The sequence below is a fragment of the Triturus cristatus genome, chromosome 12, assembly GCF_964204655.1.
Source record: "Triturus cristatus chromosome 12, aTriCri1.1, whole genome shotgun sequence".
Lineage (NCBI taxonomy): Eukaryota > Metazoa > Chordata > Amphibia > Caudata > Salamandridae > Triturus > Triturus cristatus.
The window spans coordinates 611,822,381-611,845,133 of NC_140595.1; the positions used below are offsets into that span (position 1 = coordinate 611,822,381).

At 41.8% G+C, this 22,753-nt stretch overlaps 1 protein-coding gene across 4 annotated transcripts in view; it reads left to right on the forward strand.

The window, feature by feature from the left end:
- The window catches only part of FANCA (FA complementation group A), a 1,007,136-nt gene that overhangs the window by 448,475 nt on the left and 535,908 nt on the right, over positions 1 to 22,753 (forward strand). For all 4 annotated transcript variants that reach the window (XM_085637706.1, XM_085637704.1, XM_085637705.1 and 1 more), the window contains exons 26-27: positions 5,079 to 5,284; positions 19,491 to 19,587. In XM_085637706.1, the coding sequence (XP_085493832.1) occupies positions 5,079 to 5,284; positions 19,491 to 19,587 (303 nt within the window). The remainder of the gene's footprint in view (positions 1 to 5,078; positions 5,285 to 19,490; positions 19,588 to 22,753) is intronic.

The following is a 22,753-nucleotide window of genomic DNA, read 5'->3' on the forward strand; positions in this document are numbered from 1 at the left end:
AACTTCGCTCCGCCGACCTCGCCCTCGCCACCGTTTCACGCATCCACCATCCACCTGCGACAGACCCAGGACCTGCTGACCTTCAGAAGACTCCTCAAGACCTGGCTGTTTGAGAAGTAGCAGCACTCCCTCCCCCCCCCGCCCCCCCTCCTCCTTAGCGCCTTGAGACCCTCACAGGTGAGTAGTGCGCTCTACAAATGCTTAATTGATTGATTTCTTTTGCACAGAGCAGGTGATGGCATAAATCACTAATTTATTTTTGCATGTGATCTTTGTATAGATTTCCTTTATTTCTCCTGGGCATACGCTTCATGCTCTCCTGAATATTATTGTGGAACAATTTCCAATGTGACTGCTAAGTATTTCATCACTTTTTAGGATTTTTCAATGCTTTATGGGAATCATCCTGATTTGAGTGTGCTTTTATAATAAAGTTGTCATCTTATTTCTTCTTCTGCTTCTCTCTGCTTCCTATTTTGATGGTGAAGTTCTTGTTGTGATCTTTCCATATGTTTTAGACTACTTTTTCTGGGTAATTTCTGGCTCGAAATTAGTTGAATGTTCTCGAATCCTGCCTCAAGTGAACAATTGCGTTTTACCAGCAAGAATTCTCCCATAGGAGATGCTCCACTTTAGATTGCTCTGCTGAAAGCTGTTGGCATGAAGCATGTTGTTGGTAGCGGTGGGTTTCTGATGGAGAGTTGTTTCATTTGTTCCATTTCTTATTAATATTTCTGTGTCCCAGAAATTAGTCACAACTTGATTAATTCATATGTGAATTTGAGAATTACTTGTTTTCATTCAGTCTTAAATAGTATTTCTCAAATCAGTGCTGTTCCATTCCAGGTTATAAACACATAGCCTACACTTCGCAGCCATGTGACAATTGTCTCCCAAAATATTGTGTTTTCCTATCCCCATGCTATTTCCTTATGCCACCACCCCATCGTCACGTTGGTGTAATTTGGTGAAAACGAAATCCATGAGGATCTGGAACAGAAAGCGACATGAACTGTCCCTTAGGTGATGCTATAATGGAAAGGGTGAAAAGACTTTGCTTATCCACCCCTAAGAAAAGCCATCAGATGAAATGCTTAACTTTAGCTCATTAAAACTTTTTCACCAAATCTCCAAAAGTCAGTGAGTTTTCTTTTAATGGAGAAGCTGTTGGCACAATATAAAGTGACCACTGAAGCGCGTCGTCCTGTGTTGGCTTCTGCCATGAAATAAATGTTTTCTGAATTCCATGTTGCTGGTGCCTGCTTTGGGAGAAGAAAGGGCAGGAATGAGATATATGTGTGTGTGTTTTTACGGGTATTAACTCCCCCACCCCCCTGTACCCTTGTTAGGTCTCGTCTGAGCTAGCGCGCATGCACTGCTCTGCGAGGCTTCTAGTAAGGACTTTCAACTCTGACCACTTTTTTTTTTTTTGCTCACACGCCATTGGCCTTTGCGTGCGTCGTTCTAAGAAAGACAGCACGCAATTGGCCAAAGGCGGTTGCATGTCCCGCCTTCTCTCTCCCCTGACCTAGGGAGCTCGGGAGCGAGCAGCCAGCTGCATACCTCACATTCCTTTCTCAGCCATGTGGCCGCGCTTGTTAAATTTCCTGAGTGGTTGAAAGTTGAGCAGCGCCAATAAAGCTGTTCATTTTAGCGCATGTTATATGAATGTCTTACACACACTTCCTCCCTGCAAGCGCGTTCCTTGTAGTAAACGCCCAAGGAGAACTTGTGCTAACTAGGTTAGCTTTCGAATTTCGTGCGGAAGAGTGGAAACCTCAAAGGAGCTCCGCACTGCTTGTAGCTGCCCATGCCTTGTGATGTGTGACTCACGCTGTCCACGGGGTTGAGCTCTATATAAGCTTTGTTTAAGCCAGGATTGTCAGACCGTCCGTATCCCTTGTACACTACAGGTCTGTTTGTGGACACGGGGCATTTTGATTAATTGCTGGTCTGCGTTATTTTCAAATTCCCTGTTTTACCCCTCTCACTCACCACCTTCGATTGTTATCGTTCTCTCCCTCCCGCCCTCTGAATGACGCATTCCCTTTCCTCTTAATCATTCTTTAACTTCCTCTGTCCTTTCCGTGTTCCCTTTGCCTCTCTTGCTTGCGCGCTTCCCCTTCATCTCTTCCAGCCCCCACCCCCCATGACTTCGTATTTTTTCGCTATATCCATAACCTGGAAAAGCAGCGAACACAACCGATGGGCAAACCTGCCTTCTGCAGACTCTCAAAAACCCACGTCAAGCCCCATGCCCCCGTTTTCCTTAGCTCGGGACTCAGGGGCATTTATAATACACGGGAGAATGTAATTGCACCTTTAATAAGAGCATTACGTCACCAGTAAAGTCACTGTTCCCAGCACCAGTCAGTGACTTGGAATAGCCTTAAAGTACGCAGGTGAAGGTGCTTTCTCCATATTTAATGTAGTATTGTTTCACTCCCCTGTTCTCCACCCTATTTGTTAATTTTCCGTGTTTTTGGGAAAGTTTGCCATGGTTCTTTGAAAAGGGTCATCAGTATCCGTCCCCATGCATCTCTCACAGAGGGAATTGCTCTCTCTCGGCTCACAAATTGAGTTATCAGTGTGGACTCTGGAGCACCTGGTCAAATCCTGGTGCATCCACTCATCCTTCTGTGGCCGCCAAATGAGTTTTGTGGGTTTGGTATTGACGCCTGGACTGTGATCCTAGCGACATCTGCACTGTAAACCATGCTCAGTATTTTACTATATCGGGTATGAACTGATACTTCGACTCCTATTGTGATTGTTCGCTGCAAATGTGCTCCGTAACCTGGTACCTAAATCCCCCACCTGCTATCCATGTGCCATGAGTGGTCTGGGGAGTGGGGAAGGACAGAACCACACTTTGACATTTAACTGCATGTCACAGCATCTGAATGGTGCCCTCCGCAAGATTGCCAATGGTTACTCTTAATGCAAGCATTCCAACCTTCACCTTTTCTGTGCTCAATATAATTTTAGCCAGGTTAAAAAACAAAAACGCTGTAGCTCAGAATATATACAAACATGCAGAGAGATCGATTGTTTATGTAGTGCCTTATAGCTTGCAGAAAGTAAACATCATGCCATAAATGTCCCATTTTTACTTATTGTTTATATTAGAAAATCAGATCAGAAGAATAACAAGCATTGGCATAGCCAATAGTTCTCGCCATTAAGACCTTATAAGTGTTTAGACATGCAACAGTTGATGTTGTTGCACCAAGGATATTGTACTGCATAACTAAATACTTATAAGGTTCCAAAGGCGAGACCTATTGGCTATGCCAATGCTTGTTTTAAATGAAGCACAGTGCTGCTCTTTAAAATGAATAACCCAATATGCAAACCCACCCTAAAAACCTATCACGGCTATTCTAAAATGTTTAACAATCCCTACACACATAGCTCATTCGAACCAACTAGCAATTCATAGATAATTACAACTACACAAATACTACCTGTGAACCCTAAATCTCTATTTATAATTTTTGTTTGGGTGTAAGTCCCCCAATGCGTTTGTGTATGCATGTATACTGCACTGCTAATTACCCCACATATTACATCACTCATGACATCTTCTATGACATCATTTATAATATCTCAACATTTACAATGAAATTATCAGTGAGAGAAAACAGTTCAGGGCGGGGGCGCAAGTTGTAGTTACCTTAGGGCACGAGTTACAGTTACCAGAGCTAACTAGAACAGGTGAATTTCAGTGGTTGTGTACGTTTTAACATTACGTTGTTTCTGAAGTACTCACCTAACTATAACGTTACTTTAACCTTTGTTTTTTTTCAAGGTTTCCTAAATGTGCCCCAAAATGTATGCTAGTGCCATAAGGGGCTGTGTAAAGACTTGTGCATACTAAGATGTTAATTGAAATTGCTTAGCATAGCCTCACATGCCACATTGATCCTTCATGTGTTATGATTCAAAATATAATTTAATATTTACTGCTTCTTTATCAGTCTCGGTTAGCTTAGAAGTCAGTTATGTTCATTTGGCAGAAGTTGCAGCTTGTTGTAAGAAAATGAAACATGCTTGTAATCAGGGTCTGCATGATTAAAGCCTTTTTTGTAAGAATTGATGAGACCAATCCTAAGGTACGTTGGGTCAGTTTTGCTAGGGGTGGTAGGCCCTTGTTCCATACATTCTTGTGGCTCAGTGATGCTCTAACAGATGTAAATTGATCTGCCTGTCTTTTGTTTTGGTTTGTGCTATTCGTCTACCTCATACATACATACAGACAATGACAGTTTACATACATTTTTAGGGACAAACACTAATAGTTACAATCTGTGCTGTAATGTATGCTGAACAAACAAAAAAAGCTTGAAATTTGATAAAAGTCACATTAAATGTTAGACCTGTGTGCAGCACACAAACCTACAACAGATGAACAGCTGGTAGTGATAAGTAACACTGTCCTTATTCATTGTGCTTTTAAGAGTACAATTATTTTTAGCAACATACATTAATTTGAGAAAACTGTGAAATGGACAGAGTAAAGCTGGAATAAACATTCAATGCTTTAAATATTTGTTTTATGTATTTATTTATGCATAAAATTATGTTTTAGTTAAAAATGAACACTTTCTCATAAGAACATTTTCTACTGCTAGAAGACATGCATGGTTTAACATTATTTGTTTTAGTAATTCAATCTTTAGCAGAAAAGTATTTTTAAAATTGCATGACGTTCTCCTGAGGAAACAACCACAACAGGGTGGTGTATGTGTTCTTGTAGAATAGCATACTGACCATAGACTTTGAGGTGAAATTATGTAAATGTGATGGAGGAGCCAATAACACCACTCATAAAAACACTAAGCAGGGGCCCATTGAGAAACAAAAGACAGCTGAATTATGTTTGCATTTGTAGGAAGCCACTTGTAAGTTGTTTTCTCTGACAATCGATTACACATTAAAAGGGCATTCAAAGCTAAATCTAAAAATGGGTCATGGCTGTAGGTTTTAATGGGTCTCCTTTGGGCTGACAAATGCTATTGTGCCCACGTGCGAGAATCATCACTGTATTGCTGATTATTTCTCCTATGTATTTTCAGGGGATTTTACTGAATGATGCTCACACACTAGGACTAGCTGTTTTTGCAGTTCACCTGAATGAATCAAAGTCCCTTCTCCCACCGTTGGATCTTGGGGACTATGCCCAAAGCAAGGCTGCTGAGCATAAAGATAAAGATTCAATAGGCAAATTCTGGAACCATCTACTCGAGTGTAGGACCGGCAAGTCCTTGTCCTTCATTCTAAGGTAAGATTGTTTTCTTAAACCTTAGGTCTTTTTCCCTAGTTCTGTTCTTGTAAACTATTTTTAGCCATTGTTGGACCCTGATTTCCATGAGAAACGCACAGCATACCCCTTTGAAAACTCATGATTCCCCCCACCCATCAAATTGTACACTCCAATAGGACATTATATGTCTAACAGGAAGCCTCTTAAAAACAGTGCAACTGAATAGGCTTGTGGAAAAGTCCTGGATATAGAGTCCCACACTCCCAGAAAGAGTACAGGTGATTTGGCTACAGTATTGTCTGACTGGCCTTCGCTTTAGACATTCCAAGTTTTGTTGGTGGGTAATCAGATTTGGGACATTTAATTCGTAGCATTGCTAGGACAGCATCTTCTGTGATCGTTTCTTTGTATCCCACAGTATTCGCCTCTGCTTCAGCTGCCTTCTTTTGCCATTGCGAATGCTGCCTTTGTCATCTCGATGTACTCTGCTTGCAGACATTGTTGAAAGCCTGATTCTGGGTGGTCGCAGTGCCATTCAGCGGTTCAATCCCTAAGACCTTCAGTCCCTTGCTCACTTCAATCACATGGTAGTTTATTTACCCCACCGAATCCACATGTAGTGTCCAGCAAAATATGAATTTTCTGTCAGAGTTCACTGTTCAGGCATCTGCTGGCCCAGTCTGTCCTTTAGCAGGAAGACCGTAGCACATGAACAAGAAAGGTGGCTGGTGTCGGACTTTAGTAATCAGCATTCTGTGGTAATGGGTTAATCTTGGTAAGGATGTTTCATTACCTGTTTCCTGGGCTCACTGTTTTGGGGCCTACTCTGTGCACTGTCTTGATACCTGCTTCTTCCCTTGCTTTAAGCTGCATTATCCGAGAAAAGAGTAGTTAAATGGAGCTCTGGGGGTCAGTTTCTTCTGTATCTTTAAAATTGCATGCTTGTATATATTGTGCCTTGTGTGGTTTTTTAAGTCTTTGCATTTGTCATTTAGTGCATGCAACCTATCTTCTGCAGTGTCCCTCATGTCAATATCAGTTGTTTTTTTCGTAATTCCTCTGTGGCCAAATTGATCGACATACACTCTCTGTGATGTCAGAGCTTCTGTCAGACATCCTGCAGCTTCTAAAGTAAGTCCTCCTTCCATTTGCTACTCAAATCTTGTAAGAGCTCCCTCAGGTCTTCCATGCTTGTTAACACACCGTCTGTCTGTTTCTCAGCTGTAGTTGAAGCTGCCATGTTTGAGTAACTAATGCTCTCTTCATAATGCTGTTTTGTGTGGAAACGTCTCATATGTTTATGCCGTCTGAGGGTTCGGGAGGCAGTGGTCCTTCATGCCTTGCCTCCCTTTGAGGTGTCTTGGGGATCAAGCCTTGTTCCTGGTAAAGTGGTTTGTCGTCATGGGAACAGTTCTTTCTACCTGCCCTGCAGCCACCACAGCCATCATTGACTTCTCTGCTCTTGCTCAGAAGCATTTATCCAAATTAATGTTCTCTAGTGGTCGGTCCCAATTTATTCACCAGACCACCTTTGTGGGCCTGCAAATGATGCTCGTGGTGTACCCTATCTGCTGCTTTGGGCCCCCTCTCTCCTCATTCATAGTTGGACAGTATAGAGTGGCCATAGTACCTTTTCTTTTTACCCTTCCTTCTTTCCCTTTTGTTTTCTCCTTTATTTCCCTCTCTTTCTTTGTCTTCTCCTTTGGTAGTGCTGCTCCCAAGCACTCTATACGGTGTCTCACTTAAGCCCCCACGGAAGCCTCACTGTGCTCTACCTCTGCCTTTCTCCTGGCTCGCGCCGTTTGTGCCTGTACAGCCAACCCCTGCAGTCACCTTTTCTCACTACCACTTACAGGTTTCCTAAGGTTCCTCCTCAGCATGCGCCCCAGGGTCTAGTTTATGCTGTGGTAAGATCTGCTTGCCTGTTGCGTGTTTCACTGAGTGTGTCAGGCGATGGTCTCACTAGACATTTCCTTTGTCTAGTGGAGGCACAACCATGGCATTTCCCCATCCTATTGCCTCCCCCCAAGTTCTCCCCATCACCTCTTGCTGCACCTCTCCATTGGTCAAGCTACAGGTACGTTTCGTGAGCTTTAGGGGAGATCACCTCATGGTTGTAAGCAAAGTCTCATTGGAATGCAACCGCCATCTTTCCTCTACAAGCCATGCCCTCCTCTGCGCCTCGTTAGATGGATGTAAAATAGAAAAAATAGCAGTTAGCATGATGGACAGCCCCAGATGTAAGTTCACCACCTTTGGGAGAAAGGATGCTTTAGTCCTAAGCACCAGTTTGTCCAGAAAGAATGTTGTACACTGCAGATTTACAACGCTGAGGTGATGTGCCAAAGTGATCACAAAGAAGAGAGTTTTAATAGTCAACAATCTCGGAGTACAACTGTGTATGAGACATGCACATCAAAAAGATAAAAACTACATTTTTGCATTAGCTGAGACCAGAGGCTTCTGATTTCCACCTCTTGCTGATGGCCCCTCTGTCCTTACCACCATGACTTCTGGATAGGACAAGTAAAATGGTCTGTCTCAAGTCAGATTGTAATCCACCATTGCAGGTTCTGGGCTGCCTCATCGTAGATGTTGATGTTGTCTGAGAGGCACCCTCAGTTTTGAGAATCTAAAGGTGAAGGTTTCTTTGCAGAGCTCGCATATGCCACTGGGCATAGAGCACCAATCAGAAGCATGAGGGTAGGAGATCAAGAAGCTTCAGCCCTCTGAGGTGGAATCAAGGTACAGGTCCGAAAGATCAGGTACATGAATGCTATGGACTTGTTACAGGGACGGAAGGGACTTCAAAGCCACTGTGTCCAGTACGACGCCGGTAAAGAGAATTCTCTGTACCATCTGAAGATGGGATTTCAGCTTGTTGATGGAGATTCCCTAAGTGGATAGCAATAATTGCATTGTAGGCCATTTCTTTCACCTGTCTTATCTTTTGTCATGGTATTGGAATATAGTAGAAAGAATAATGTTGCCTCTTGTTTGGCTTTTTTACACAGAAGGCTGTGTTGTACTTCATGATAATATATTGCTTCAGCTCCTGTTAGTGGAACAGGTGGTATTTGTATTTCACCAGTCAATTGGGTTTAGTAGTTAGTAGATATGGGATATTTGACACTGAAAGGATAAAGTTATGGCTTTATTTAGGTGTCATAGTTAAATGAACACTTGCCCCTAAAAGATTTTCGTTATAGGAGTGAAAAAAGTAAGGTTCTGGCGTACCTTAACTATGTAGTTTTAACCAGTTCAAGTTGACATATTTTAATTTCCTTCATCACATTTATGTGACAGCTTTGAAATTGTTTACAATATACCCAGATAGGTCGTGTGTATGCCCCAGGTGTGGTGAGAAAAGAGTTGACGTTATACATATGATCAGGAGTTGTGTCCAATTGTGAATGTATTAGCAATTTATAAGGACTAAGTGATACCGTGGGTTTGTCTGTAGAACAGTCTATCAAGCACTGTTTACTTAAGTTTATTCCTAACTCCAAGAAATCATGGATTAAATGCAAATGTGCCCTGTTGGGCTTGGTATTGACAAAATGTTGGATTGCCATAAGCACTGGCACAAACTGCGCAGTCCCACAATGCCATCTTGGGAGGAAGACCTACTAAAGCAGCAATTGCAGAAGAAGACAGGATGAAAAGGTTCAGGACCGATAATAAATTAGCTGATGATTTGAATACTTGGTCCACGATGCTACATACATTGATGATGGGGAATGAGGGGGATAGGTTGTAGGGGTTCCAGTGCCGCAGCGATTTGAGTCACAAACTAATGCTGACAATTGTCAGCATGACAATAGCCCATGCTTTTCATATGTTCCTGTGAAAAATTTTGTGATTACAGTTGTTCGAGGGAAAAGAATATTTATGTAGTTTGCAACTATGTATTAAGTACCTCTGCTGCATTCTGAGATTAAAATGAATCAATCTTGCAGAACCACTGAAAGTACACTACTGTGATATTTACCCACAATCCACTTTATGCTAGAATCATTGTTTATCTGGTGTTCATGAGACCTCTATCTCCTTATGATCCAGCGTCATGATAGATATGACTTCATCTAGAAACTAGCCATTTGTTTACCTCAAGACCCAGGGCAAAGGAAGCAAGCCCTAGGATAATACCTGTCAAGGTACAATTGTTTTATTAGGGTTATGACCTCTAATGGTGTACATATGCAGGATCATTCTGGAACATTAACCTTCACCCCTTGCATCCCATGAAGTAATAGCACCTTTTACTTGGCGAACCTAACAACTTACCTATCCGTCCACTAAGATCTCATCCACAACTCTTTCTCATTCCATTAGTTGATACTGCTCTTCATGGCCCATAAGTTTCTCATCTTGGTTCTCTACTTAGCTGTCTCTCAGCACGAGTAAATGTCCATTTCAGCTTTTCTAACTGATGTCTCTACATCACCATCGGATCTCCCACCCTTGTATATCCTGTGGCGCTCTCAGCTTTAGAACACTTGCCTCTTTCATTTCATGGTACATGTGGTTCTGTTGACTATACCTACTCCTAGAACATTACACTCTTCCATTGATTGTAACAATTTCCCTGTAAATCACATTGGCTCTAATTTCTGATATGCTTTACTTTTTCAAATTATCAGATAATGTTGCCTGTTTGTCATGCTGGTTTTATCTATGACATGTTATAAATAAGTCCTTTGAGGGATAATCTCTGATATGCATACTGCCCTTGATCTCCTCTGTGGTGCATTCTACAGAAATGTAACCATTCGTTCACCAAGAATCTCACATGCAATCTATTATACTAGTTGTATTGATGGGCAGTACCTGACTAGTACATCCAATTTTGTGGTTTATTTCTGACACTTTCGTATGCTTCAACCCTATTCCTGGTTTATTGATGGACTACACCTTATGTAAACATTGAGCCAGATGATGTCCTGTTCCTTGCAAGTTACCTCAATACATTATTGTTTTCTGACTCATTGTACTGCTTCCATTAATGGACTATAAATTAGATGCATAACACCTCGTAATGTCAGACACGGTGAACATCTATATGGTGGATAATCCCCATAAATTTCTGGCTCACTTGTGTTGGTGTCAAACCTCATTGCCAATATCTATGTCACAGTTAGAACACAGTGAAAGGATCCTGATTATTGCACCTCCCATAGTTACACAAATTCCCCAAACACCACTTCGAGATGGACATAAAATGAGGTCTCTATCAATGCCTTTGAGGAAAAAGAAAATAGTACAGTGATTTGTTTTGATGACTTCCTAAATGTTCTTTTTTGGTCCATTCCATTGAATTCTTCATATTTTGTGGTAACCTATGACACGATAAACATAATTAGCTCTCTCCAAATTTCTGATCTTAGATTGATCTTTCTCTAGCTAATACCCACAGTGAAATGATTGGAGGTTCTTCACTTTGTCATGACCTCAGTGGCAGTCCAGCACTTAAATCTAACTTGGGGCCTGATTTAGGGGGCATGATTTGGAGTTTGGAGGAGAGGGTTCTCTGGTGCAATTGATTATCCTCTCTGTGAAACCTTCGATCCACCTGCCTAATTTACAGGTGGGCAGATCATATGTATGTTTATCAATGGTGTCGACTCTCACTCTGTCGCTGACATACTCTCCTGATGGGCTGAAGGCGTATGGGCATTCGGAAGTTTACATAAAACACTGTCTGGCCAATTTAGAGTGGACGGTGGTATATGTTTTTTTTGCTGTTTGTCACTGCGACATAAAACCTGGCGGTGAGTAAAAGGAAAAACATAATGACAATCCACACCATAGGTGACAACTCGTATGTTTTGGGGTCATTAGTCCTGACTTAAAAGAAAACTGCTTTGGGATTTAGACTGGTGGCCATCATGATTGACTGAACTGTTCGTCAAAATTTTAACACATTGACAGGAACCACTGCAATGGAGGTTCCTGCCAGTGACTAGAGATAGGCCGCTGGGCCTGCGGCCATCTCTAAGTGCGTGAGTAGAGGTACTCCATCAAGGCAAAAGAGTACTGAACCTTTAAGTATCAGTGCTCAATGCTTTTGTTAATCTAAACAAACAGTTGCTACATTTTTCTAGTACAAGGGTCTCCAACCTTTTCTGTACTACTTCTGATTAGTCAAGATAGTCTCAAGCATCTAATAGCATTCACCAGCAGTAATGATCACACCAGTATAATCACAGTTGTAAGCATGCCTTGCAGGATTACTAGAAAGGATCACCAAGATATATGTGCAAATAACCTCTTGCCAAAATTCATGCAAATACAATGACTAATGCAATATCATTAAAGTACGTATATATAGATAAGTACAGATTTATTATTCTTAACTCCACATCTACATACCTTGAAGATACATAAATCTTCGAGATAAATCGATATAGAGTTCAGAATGTAAATTGTCATGACTAATGAAATAACAGCTACAGCATAAAGTACCCACTTGCACATAAGAAATATTAAAAGTAATACATCTTTGCATATTGGTCACAATTAGGCCAAGCATACTTGCAGTATGGCAAGGATAGCTGTCATAATGCCATGATTAATCCAACACCGCCCAAGATTTACCATTATTTTGCCAGTGCAAACATTATGTCATGAATCGTCAGAATTTTGCCAGAGTTGAACCCATTATACACCACATACATTTGGTGTTCTTTAACTCCAGGAATGGCTTCCAGGGTGAACAGTTTCTTTCGCGGGCGAACACAAAACCATCCACTTAAATAATACATCCATAATAGTGCACATATGCTCCATATGCACACAGAAACATTTAAACAAATGAACATACATACAAGCCCCCACCATCTGAATCAAAGTGCTTTGCCAATCCAGCCTCTGCTCTCCTTGCCTGTAGGGCCGCTAACACTCCGTTATCACATATTCCCACGCTGTCCCCAGCAGTCCCACAGTTTGGCACCTACACTCTGCCTATTACTGGCACTTCTTTTCTGACCTAGTTTTCATGGGTACTCTATGATCGACTGAGAGATGCTTGCAAAATTACAAATCTTTATATGACTTTGCTAAACTGATAGCTGAGGCAGCTGTTCATGTTGCAAGTCCTGCAGGCTGTCACAGTATATGTTTGTTGAGATGAGGGGTGAAAGCTCCCGAACCCTTACTGGCCATATAGTGAGCAAAAATTCTCTTCTTTGATGCTTGCCCTTGACAGGGGGAAACCCCTAACCCCCTAATATAAGCAATGATCAACAGGATTGTCAGGGCAAGATTCGTTTCCTGTATTCAATACGGAAAAATTCCAATTACACACTGGTTCATTTTGTAAGGTGTTTGTAATGGTGTTGTCACTCTACCCGTGAGAGTGAGTGAAAGAACAGCCAACACGTGTTTCACCCCTTTACACGGCCATCCAGCCTGGGGCTTTCTCAGGGCGGTCTAGAACCAACATTCTCTTCTCTAATCCAATTTTTTTTTCCTGGTTTGGTAATGTGACTATTGATTTTTTGTCCTAGGTGTTAATCAAGCCCTTATGTGTTACATAATTCATGACCTGTACTTCTAGAGCACTATAACCCCTTTATTGATGATGAATCCCTGCTGTATACTTTACTAATCTCATCCCTGACACACTGTTTTACATGTCGTTGTTTTTTCCCATGGCTGTACTTTGCTGCCCCAGGTTGCATGTCTTCCAGCACCAGCAGAATACACCCCCCTACATTAAACCCTGTATTTCATGACCTTCAATGCGCCTTCCTGTCAGTGATTTCTGCCTTTGAATATCAGTATATGGAGCTTTTTACTAAAGGCGCACCTGATGTAGTCAGTAAAACCTGCTAGCAAACATCTTCACTTTTGACATTGTGTATATGATTTGATATCCATGTCCCCTAAGGCCCATACCTATATACGGTCCTCCTTACTGGTGAGAGCCTTCTTTACACTGTAAGGACTATTTGAATGATTGCCTATTATGCAAAGTCCAAAAGGTTTTAGCGTGTTGTAATAGGAGCAGCAAGAAAGCCCAGTTCACCAAAACTGGTACTACAATTAGGGAAGGCCCTACAAATCAACCTGTGGATGACCCAAGTAACTCACATGTGGATTTTGTAGGAGCTGATTGAATGAGATTGTATCCTGTCTTTGTGTCTTGGAATTTGAAGACTTTTGACCACAACCAGTGTAAGATCCACATAGTGGTGTCGCACCCAGAAGTGGTCAAGGTTTTCTGTGTTAGTGTTTGCGATAATTGGAGCAGGCTACCCTTTGGTCATACATCCTAGACATTGGGTGCTCTACTTACTTCCTATCCTTCTCGTAGTTCTGTGATTCCTGGCCAACTTTGAGGAGGAGGTTTGAAATAAGTGAGGGTCTCCCGCTGTGCTATGAAGATGCAGAGCTGTTCCCAAATGTGGTAACAATATTGAACATTTTGTTTTGGACTGCCCTAGGGTGAGGCCCTAATGGGGGTAGAGTGACTGATACTTCTAGGACCTGCCAAGCCCCTGTTCTGTGAAAATTAGCCCACCCACAGCTTAGATCATTCAGAAAGCACCAACAGTCTGGCATATCACTGTTCCTGTAAAGGATTCTCAGCGGATTTTTATTAGTTTTATAGAGTGCACGATTACCCAAGGGAGTGTCCTGGCACTATGTTAGGGTATCCAACTTGCTGGTCGGCTTATAGAACAAATAGATACAAAAGGGGGACATTTATTAACTATTCAATAAAACAGTGAGTCTTTAAAAGCTTACGAAATGTAAAAAGAAATTAGCTTCCTAACGTAAGGTGGTAGATTGTTCCAGACCTGTACAGTAATCATTGTGTCCTCCGAATCTAACTCTTAGATTCCTGGGTACATGGAGCAAGTACTCAAAGGAGGAGAGGAGGTGCCTAGATGGAGCTTATATTTTTAACATACTGGAAATATTAGTAGCGCGAGCTAGGGCAGTAGGATAAATGGACTTATGATGTATACAAGGAGCCTTAATTCAACATAACTTTTGAACTGGAAGCCAGTGCAATTTCTGAAGATGGGCAAAGATACTGTCAAACATTTGAATGTCAAAAATCAGTCTGGCCGCTGCATTTTGGATTTTTTGCAATCTTTACATAAGCTAGGCTGCTAGCCTGACATATAATGTATTACAATAATCCAGCCTGCTAAGGTTTAATGTCTGGACTAACAACTGCCTAAAATATTGAGGTATGAAATGTTAGATTTGTTTTGATTCTTTCATTATAAAAAAAACATGGGGTTGCTAACTTGTTTATATGATGTTCAAATGATAATTGTTAAGCAATACACTCAAATTATGGGCAGTAATTTCTGGTTTGGGGCATTCTCCCAGTGTTTCAGGCCACCATAAAGAAGACCAATTTGTGGAGTTACGAAATACCAACATCTTAGTTGTATCTGAATTTAACCACAGGGGATTCATCCAGCCAGCCACCTTCATCATGCAACTTTTAAATTGGTCTTAAAGCTGGCCACGGTCACCATCTAAACGGATGATAATCTAAGTATCATCTGCATATCCATAGAATTGAAACCCATGCGAGGCAATTAGATCACCAAAGGAGCGACATATATATTAAATTGAGCCGGACACAAGGCTGATCCTTGTGGAATCTCACAAGGGTATATCCGTAAAGTTTCAATGAAATTAAGCCATTTGAGTGGCTTGCATTTTGTTTTCTAAAAAGGATTCAAACCAGCATAGTGTTATCATGCTGACCAGTCATATTTAATCTTTCTAAAAAGACAGGGTGTGAAATGGTGTCAAATGTTGCCGACAAATCAAGAAGGTTGAAAGCTGCTGAGCCCCCCCCCCCATCCAAAATCATGTGAATATCATTGACAGCCACTGTGAACGCCTTTTCTGTACTTAGAGAGGATCTGAACCCTTATTGATATTTATTTAGGATGTTCTTTTCCTCAGTGTGTGAGGATAACTATGTGTTGACTCAACTCTCCAAGATTTTGGTATGAAAAGGAAGCAGAGAGATTGAACGGGAATTTATAAGGTGGTTTGGGTCTGAAGTTTAATTTTTAAAGAGGGATAGACACAGGTGGTGTGTTACAAAAGGCAGGCAAAACAGCAGTTGCCTAAGACTTATTGCATTTTGTAGTCATTAATGGAATGAAAGTAGAAGACAGTTCTTTAAAAATCTTAATTTGTTAAGGATCTAGAGGTGAATCCGAATTTATAAGAGAAATTGTAGATGCTACCATCTCCTCAGTTATAGGCATAAAGTTTAGACCAGGATGTGACAGCATGATTCACAAAATCAACCTTTTCACCTGTTGTAGTCGCATGTAAAAGATGATGATGAAGTCGAGATCTTATTTTGGAAGAACTCAACCAGCTCAGTACAAAGTTTTTCCTAAGGTGGAACTTAAGCAAGTATATCCTTACTTTGAACCAAAGAGTTCCTTAAAAGGATTTTTTGCTGAAAGTGTTTTTTTCTGATAGTAACCACATCTAGTGGTTCTTATCAGTGTTTTATAGGCTCTGAGTTCCTGTTTGTAAGCCTTCTTATATGACGCGGCATAAAAGCATCTTCATGCTCTCTCTAGCTGTTTAAATTTCCTTTTTGCTAGTGTTAGTTCTTGCAAATACTAGGGGCCGACAAGGTTTTACGATGGTATAATCCAAATTGTTTAGTTAACTCCTCATCTAAAGCTTTTGAGATCCAAGTGTTAAACTGATTACCAACCTTCTACATGCTGTTAGTTGACTGGACATTGGGCTGAGATTTCTCAAAACAATTTTGTAGTTTTTCACCATTCGGTATAGACCAGGGATATAAGGTGCTTTTTTGGCTGATAAAGCTGATGGCCTGTCTTCTCCCTAAGAAGGTGGAAACAAAATAACATTATGATCTGACCATATAGTAGCATGATAGAGATGGTCAAGGTTAGGTCCAGCTTGATGGGTTGGGGATTGAACATGTTGCTGTAGATCAAATATCGAACATACATTGACAAGCTGCGAAGTATTGGTATTCAATACATTGTCATAATGAATATTTAAATCCCAGAGTACAACTAGAAAATTTGCCTCAAGATATGCTGCTGTATTGTCTTTGAAGTGAGTTCGCAAAGTTTTTTACTGAGATTGGGGGTCAGTAAATTAACAAATATTGTATTATACAGGTATGATTAACTGATAATGAAATGCTGAGGTATTCAGCCTCGTGCAAAGGCAAAATGGTCCTCGTGGAGCATTTAAGTGTTTCCTCTTGAATTATAGCTACACTTCCACCCATTCTAGTGTCTTGGTTAACTGAACGTATAACACAGCCCTGAGGTAATGCCAATAATAAATCAGGGCCAGGGTCGTCTTTTAGCCATGTTTCAGTTACAAACAATCTAATGTAGGTTCTCTTCCAGGGGATGCTCATCAATAGTCATAAGCACTGAATAGTCCCGCCCTCGCGCGGGGACCCCGGAGCATATACAAAACTATATATATATATATATTATGTTTAACCAAATCTAAAACCTAGTATTGAGAAACATACATCAATATATATACATATATGTATATATATATATATCCATACAAGAAAAACGCCCATTTGAGGAGCCACAGAGGAAAGTTGATGCCTTTAATGCAGGAAGTTGGCAGCAAAGTATAACAACAGTGTCTCTCTTCCAAATTAAAACCCAACGCGTTTCGAACGTGAAAGTTCTTGCTCACGGGCTCAGGAAGTGCAGTGGCAGTGCTGATTAGGAACACCTTAATAAGTAAACATGGCTCCGCCTCCATTAGTGAGTGCTGCTAGGCATGCTGGAGCCTGTAGTTCTGCCTCGTTTTCCCCAGTGGGTTCTGCCATCAAACAACAAAGTAATCCATAGTAAAAAACCTCAGTGGGTGAAGGTGGACTCAGTGATACCTTGCTTGCTCATATTTCAATCCTGCACGCAGCCTTTCCCCTCTGTGCGCTCGAAATTTCCCAGCGCTCGATCCACTGTTGTTATACTTTGCTGCCAACTTCCTGCATTAAACGCATCAACTTTCCTCTGTGGCTCCTCAAATGGGCGTTTTTCTTGTATGGATGTAAAGCGGCCTTGTCCGGTCGCGAGGAAGCCCGCTGCCTTCCTCAGATGCTGAATCATTCGTGGGTGTCACCTCCTCCCTCCTTTGTAATTGCCAGGGCACTCCCATTGGTGGGAGCTCAGCTGATCCTGCTGCCTGGGAATGCTGCAGTATAGTAAACAACTACAGCTCCCAGCATGTACTAATTCCAATCCGTCCGGCAGCTGGATCCGATGTTGCTCGCATGAGCGCCGAGATTTGCCTCGCAAATATATACACTCACATATATGCAGCCTAAACCACCAAATAGGCTAAAATGCCAAAATTGCATTGTATTTTTCATTTTTTTAAAAACATATCTATTCACCATTTCTGTGACATAGAAACGTGTACTCTTCACTTGTTTCAACATAGCCTTTATTTTCAAATAAAAAGGCAAGGTAATAGCAGGCAGTTAGCCCGGAGGCTTAAAATATAAACACAGCAGATTAAAACTCGTGCCTTTAAGACCTCCAGGCTCCCATCATGCCTCACAGGTGAAAGTTAGATCAGGTCTTTTTACGGATTGTTACACTGTGTAGTGATAATAAGGAGACAGAGTGCTGTTATAGATGGTATCCGTACGGGGAGGGTTACTTATGACTTTGATGAGTATACCCCTTGAAGAGAATTAGCATAACAGGTAAGTAACTTATCCTCCTCTTCCAGGGGATACTTATCAATAGTCATAAGCACTGACTAGAGTAGCAAGCCCAAACCCTGCGGTCACAAGATAACTCCATGCATGCAGAGTCTGGAGCAAAATGGGCAGCATGCTGGGCCCTGGGCATGGAGAAGGTGCAGATAGGTGCAGACCGGAATGCCTTTGACGTCTGCCGTCCTTAAATATCAATAGGACAGTCTTCACATTGCGTGAAAGAAACACTAGAACTCATGCTATCCAAAATAGCCGCTTTAGTGAGGGAAGGCCTGCCGAAGTACAAATTACGGAGCCCAGGTCAAGATGAAATGGGTAAAGAAGCCTAAGCCCCCGATTTACTTTGAAACCCAGTTCAATGTTTGCAATATTCCCTTCAAGACTTCTGACAACCACAACTTATATCAAACAAATCATGCCGATTCATATAGTATATAAAAGTAAAGTGTAAAGTATTTAATTCAATTTAATTACATTCTATCAAAAAAGAATATAGGTACCCCACTCACTAACCCTTAACCAAAGTAAACATGTTTAAATGTCAATAATTAAATTAGTGTTGATATTTACATTAAATTGGTGTCGTTGATTACATCCAAATTAGTTTATTTGAAAAGGAAACCAAAATATTAAATTCATGAAAATGTAGTCTAAATCAACCCTAATCATAGCTTCACACCTTACTTTAACGCTAAATGTATCACTTGAATTGTAATTTGTTTCTTTAAAAAGGCTAACATTGTACCTCTGGAAAAAACATTCCTGGGCTGACTGTCACCCTTTTCCTAACTTTAACTTTAAGTTTAGCAGTAATTAAACTATATGAAAAGTTATATTAATGAAAATATGCAACTTAAACAATAGGTTTCCTTGCCGTTTAAGTCTAAGTGCATTCAAAGCAGTTGAACTAATGGTATAGATTTAGGCAATGGGGTCAAAGATATGGTATGTGGAGGTAATGGATTCAACATTGGGGTACAATGCCATCCAACGTCATTCAATGAATCATGGCATTAATTAATTGATTCTTAATGTTTATGAAATTAAAGTAATTCATTTGCATCAACTGATTGTGTGACGTCTCTTCCTGCACTCTTCATACGTGAGTTGGATGGGTTATTGAAGATTGCAGTTTAATTGTTAATCCTGTAAACACAATGGTAGCACAAAAAAATTATTAAGCAAGATATAATGCTGAAAGGTAGATGTAGCTCAAGTAGCTAAACCATTGAATACAATGTGGAGCAGCGCCACTTATTCTCTCACAACACAGTCACATAAATATTCTGACTTGCTTAGAAAGTGCTTAAGTACACCATCTGTCGAGATTCACCCTCTGCTGTTGGTTATTCCCTGTTGCACCCTTTTTTTGTGCAGTGAATTGCAATACATGGGACATGTGGTAGTAACTACTACAGCTGTATAAGGAATATATGATTTAAAAGGAACATTGAGGGATGCTCAATTAATTTTTTTCTGTTCTAGGTTTTGCACAGCTGCAGTTTCTTATACACTCTGCAAATTTCCATCTGTTTCGCAAGATAGTTTATCCAGCTACATTCCTCCAGTTTTGATTAAGAAGGTGAAGTAATTCACGAAAGAAATGTATTTTCCCTGATTGACCTAACTGAATTTAAATTACTCATTTGTAGAATATTTAAAGCTAGCTATATTTAGCTATGAAAATCCAGTTAGTGTTGAGAACATATGACCTTGCAGCAACATGTTTTGTAGCATTTGATGTTTTATAAAATCGAGTGCTTTGATTTATTCAACAATGAATGACTGACAATACTTGATATAGATTAAATAATGTAACATTAATTATGGCATTAATCAGCAAGGCCCTCACTCCCATCGTCAACACCTCCATCAGTATAGCCAACTTTCCGGAATCATTGAAACACCTAGCCACCAACGCCATTACCACCCCTGTCCAGAGTTCTCAAGAAGATCAGCAATGACCGGACCCAAATTATTCCTGTGGTTTTGGATTGGGCTGGAGAGTCTGGTATCCCGAGCTATTGAGCATGAGCATCGATCCTCTGATCAGGCTCCTCTTTGGGGGGATTTTGTGTTGTAGCAACAGGAGAGGGTTCTGCACCTGAACCTGTGGAGAAGTGTGGCTCCGTGGGTGGAGAAGTGTGGCTCAATGGGTGGAGAAGTGTGGCTCAATGGTTAGAGCGGCAGACCCTGATGCAGAGGTCTGGCCCGGGACCAGGGTTCAATTCCCCGCCTCGGCGGGTCTTGGGCTCAAAATTCCACGGACCTGACAATGCTCGCCTCGGTGCCTATTCCAATCATGGAGTCCCACTCTGCAACTCTGGGCAATAGCTTGCTTAATCTCCACAACGGCCCCCACAACACTAAGGATGCCTGGCCTCCACCTTGGGGGTGCCCAGGAGTGGACACCTCACAGGGAAAGCCAGGATGGGTTCCACAGCGGTATTCGTACAAGCGCCTTGAGACCCTTGCGGGTGAGTAGTTCGCTATACAAGTATCAATTTACATTTAACCTGCAGACCCTCCTTTTTGATCAGCTACAGTTGACAGCCTTCGACCTTCCTCCTGAAGTCTGTGATGCTATTCTGGTAGCCAGGTGTCCCTCCACAAATGCATATATGTCTACCTCTGGGACAAATTTGTGGCATGGTGTGCACCTAGGAACATCGATCTTCTTTCTGCACCAGTTTCTCTAGTTCTACTGTTTGTTCTCTCCTTGGCCCAGCAGAGGTCTGCTGTGGGCACAGTTAAGGGCTATTTATGATATCAGCCATTTCTGCATTTTTGTGATTGCCTGGCCAACTTTCTTTGTTTAAGTCGCTTGTGTCTAGGTTCCTCACAGGGCTTACAATACGTTTCCTCCTAAGCCATTTATCTTACGCCAATGGGCCTTACATCAGGTTCTAGCATTCCCGATGTGTGTTCCTTTTGAGTCGATGCACAATTGTCCTTCTAGTTGCTAACCATCAAGATGGCTTTCCTTGTGGCTATAACATCGGCCAGGAGAGTCAGCAAACTGCAGGTACTCTGTGGACTCTCCTCATACCACCTTTTACCCAGACAAGCGGGTTCTTCTTACACATGCCTCCTTTCTTCCAAAGGTTGTTTCGCCCTTTTTCTTGTAGGCCAACAGATTTCCTTGCCTGCATTCTTTGCTCTGCCTCATCCTTCTAAGGAAGAGGAGAGACTCCACTGTCTGGACCTAAAAATAGCGTTATCATTCTACATTAATCGAACTAAGGAGTTCAGGTAAACAATCAACTCTTGTAGGGTATGCAGGAGCTGTGCAGAATCGGACCATCTCACTATGGATAGCGTTGTGCATAAAGATCCGCTATGTATTTGACAAGAAGCAACTCCCTGAGGGCTTGCGTGCTCATCCTACCAGAACTCAGGCTGCGAGCACTGCGTTTGTTTGTGGATTCCCTGTTGCGGCCATCTGCAGGCAGCTACAGGTGCATCTCTACACATTTACCAGCACTACTGTCTGGACAGTCAGGTCTGTTGTGATGGGCACTTTGCCCGCTCAGCCCTGCAGGACTTTTTGTGTGAATCTGTTTAACACACCCATCTTCGGAGAGGCATTGTTTGGTTACTTACTTACCTCCGGTAACACGTTATGTGGTAGAGAATGGATCTAGCTGCAAATTCCTTATAGATCCTCCTGCTATGCAAACTGATTATAATGTGAGGGTCACCCTTCTAAGGGTCTTAGAAATTCATCACAGTTGTCAGTGTTCTTTCTGGCTCTGCATTCCTGGCACAGAATATCGCAAAATGACACTGACATCAGCATGCCAAGGTGGCACCTATATAGGCACCATGCACGTCACATCCGGCGCAGACAACTCTGCTGACACGGAGCCAAACAATGCTATCTAACTTCACCAATGTTTTTTTTTTTGCCGAGAATATCTGTGACATAAAAGATGAGCAGACAAAGCATTCAGTAGGGAGAACATAAGGGCTCGGATCAAAGTCTCACAGTTGATGGTACTTTCTCTGTAGTAGAGTGTCCTGGGGACCCATTGTTCAGCTCCACACTCAGGTCAGACTTGAGTTCTGATAAGCACTCCAGCCTAGTAAATACCATATCTTGTCTATCTGCTGAAAGGACACAGCTCTCCAGTAAAAAAGCATTTGCTTATTATGGCTCCATTTAGTCCCCGGTAAGGAATACCAGTGGTGTACAGTTCCTAGGGGAAGAAAGGTATTTTCTAAAAAGTGTCCTCACACACCCCGAAGGATGTCATGCTTCATCATTGGGCCTTGCTCTTCGTCGGGCCGGCGCGGCAATGCCCGACGGGCACCCGTGAAGGGGCTCTTTGGCGGAGATCTTTTGGATGAAGCCGTAGGGTGAGTGCGGGTATGTGGGCTAGGTAGTGCAGTAAGTGAGTGAGTCTAAAATAGGTCTAGGGCCGTCCTAACTCATTGTGTTTTATTCTCAAGGGGCACTAGCCTAGTTAAAAGTAATCTGCCCTAATTGGATATAATGTTCCTATAGGGCTAGTGTGGTGCGTAGGGTCAACATGTTTTGTGCCTCTATAGCCCCTAACGGGTCTGGTGGCACTTCATCAGGACCAAAGAAAAATTGAAAACATAGGTAATTCTAGCACTACCGCTTGTCTGGATCAGTGGTATTGAGGCTAGTAACCAGAAGCAGTTCGCAGCCCCGGGTTGGTTGATCCCGAGGTAAAACACGGGTCCCGGAGCAAGGTTAGGACAGCCGCTAGTTGCACTGCCTC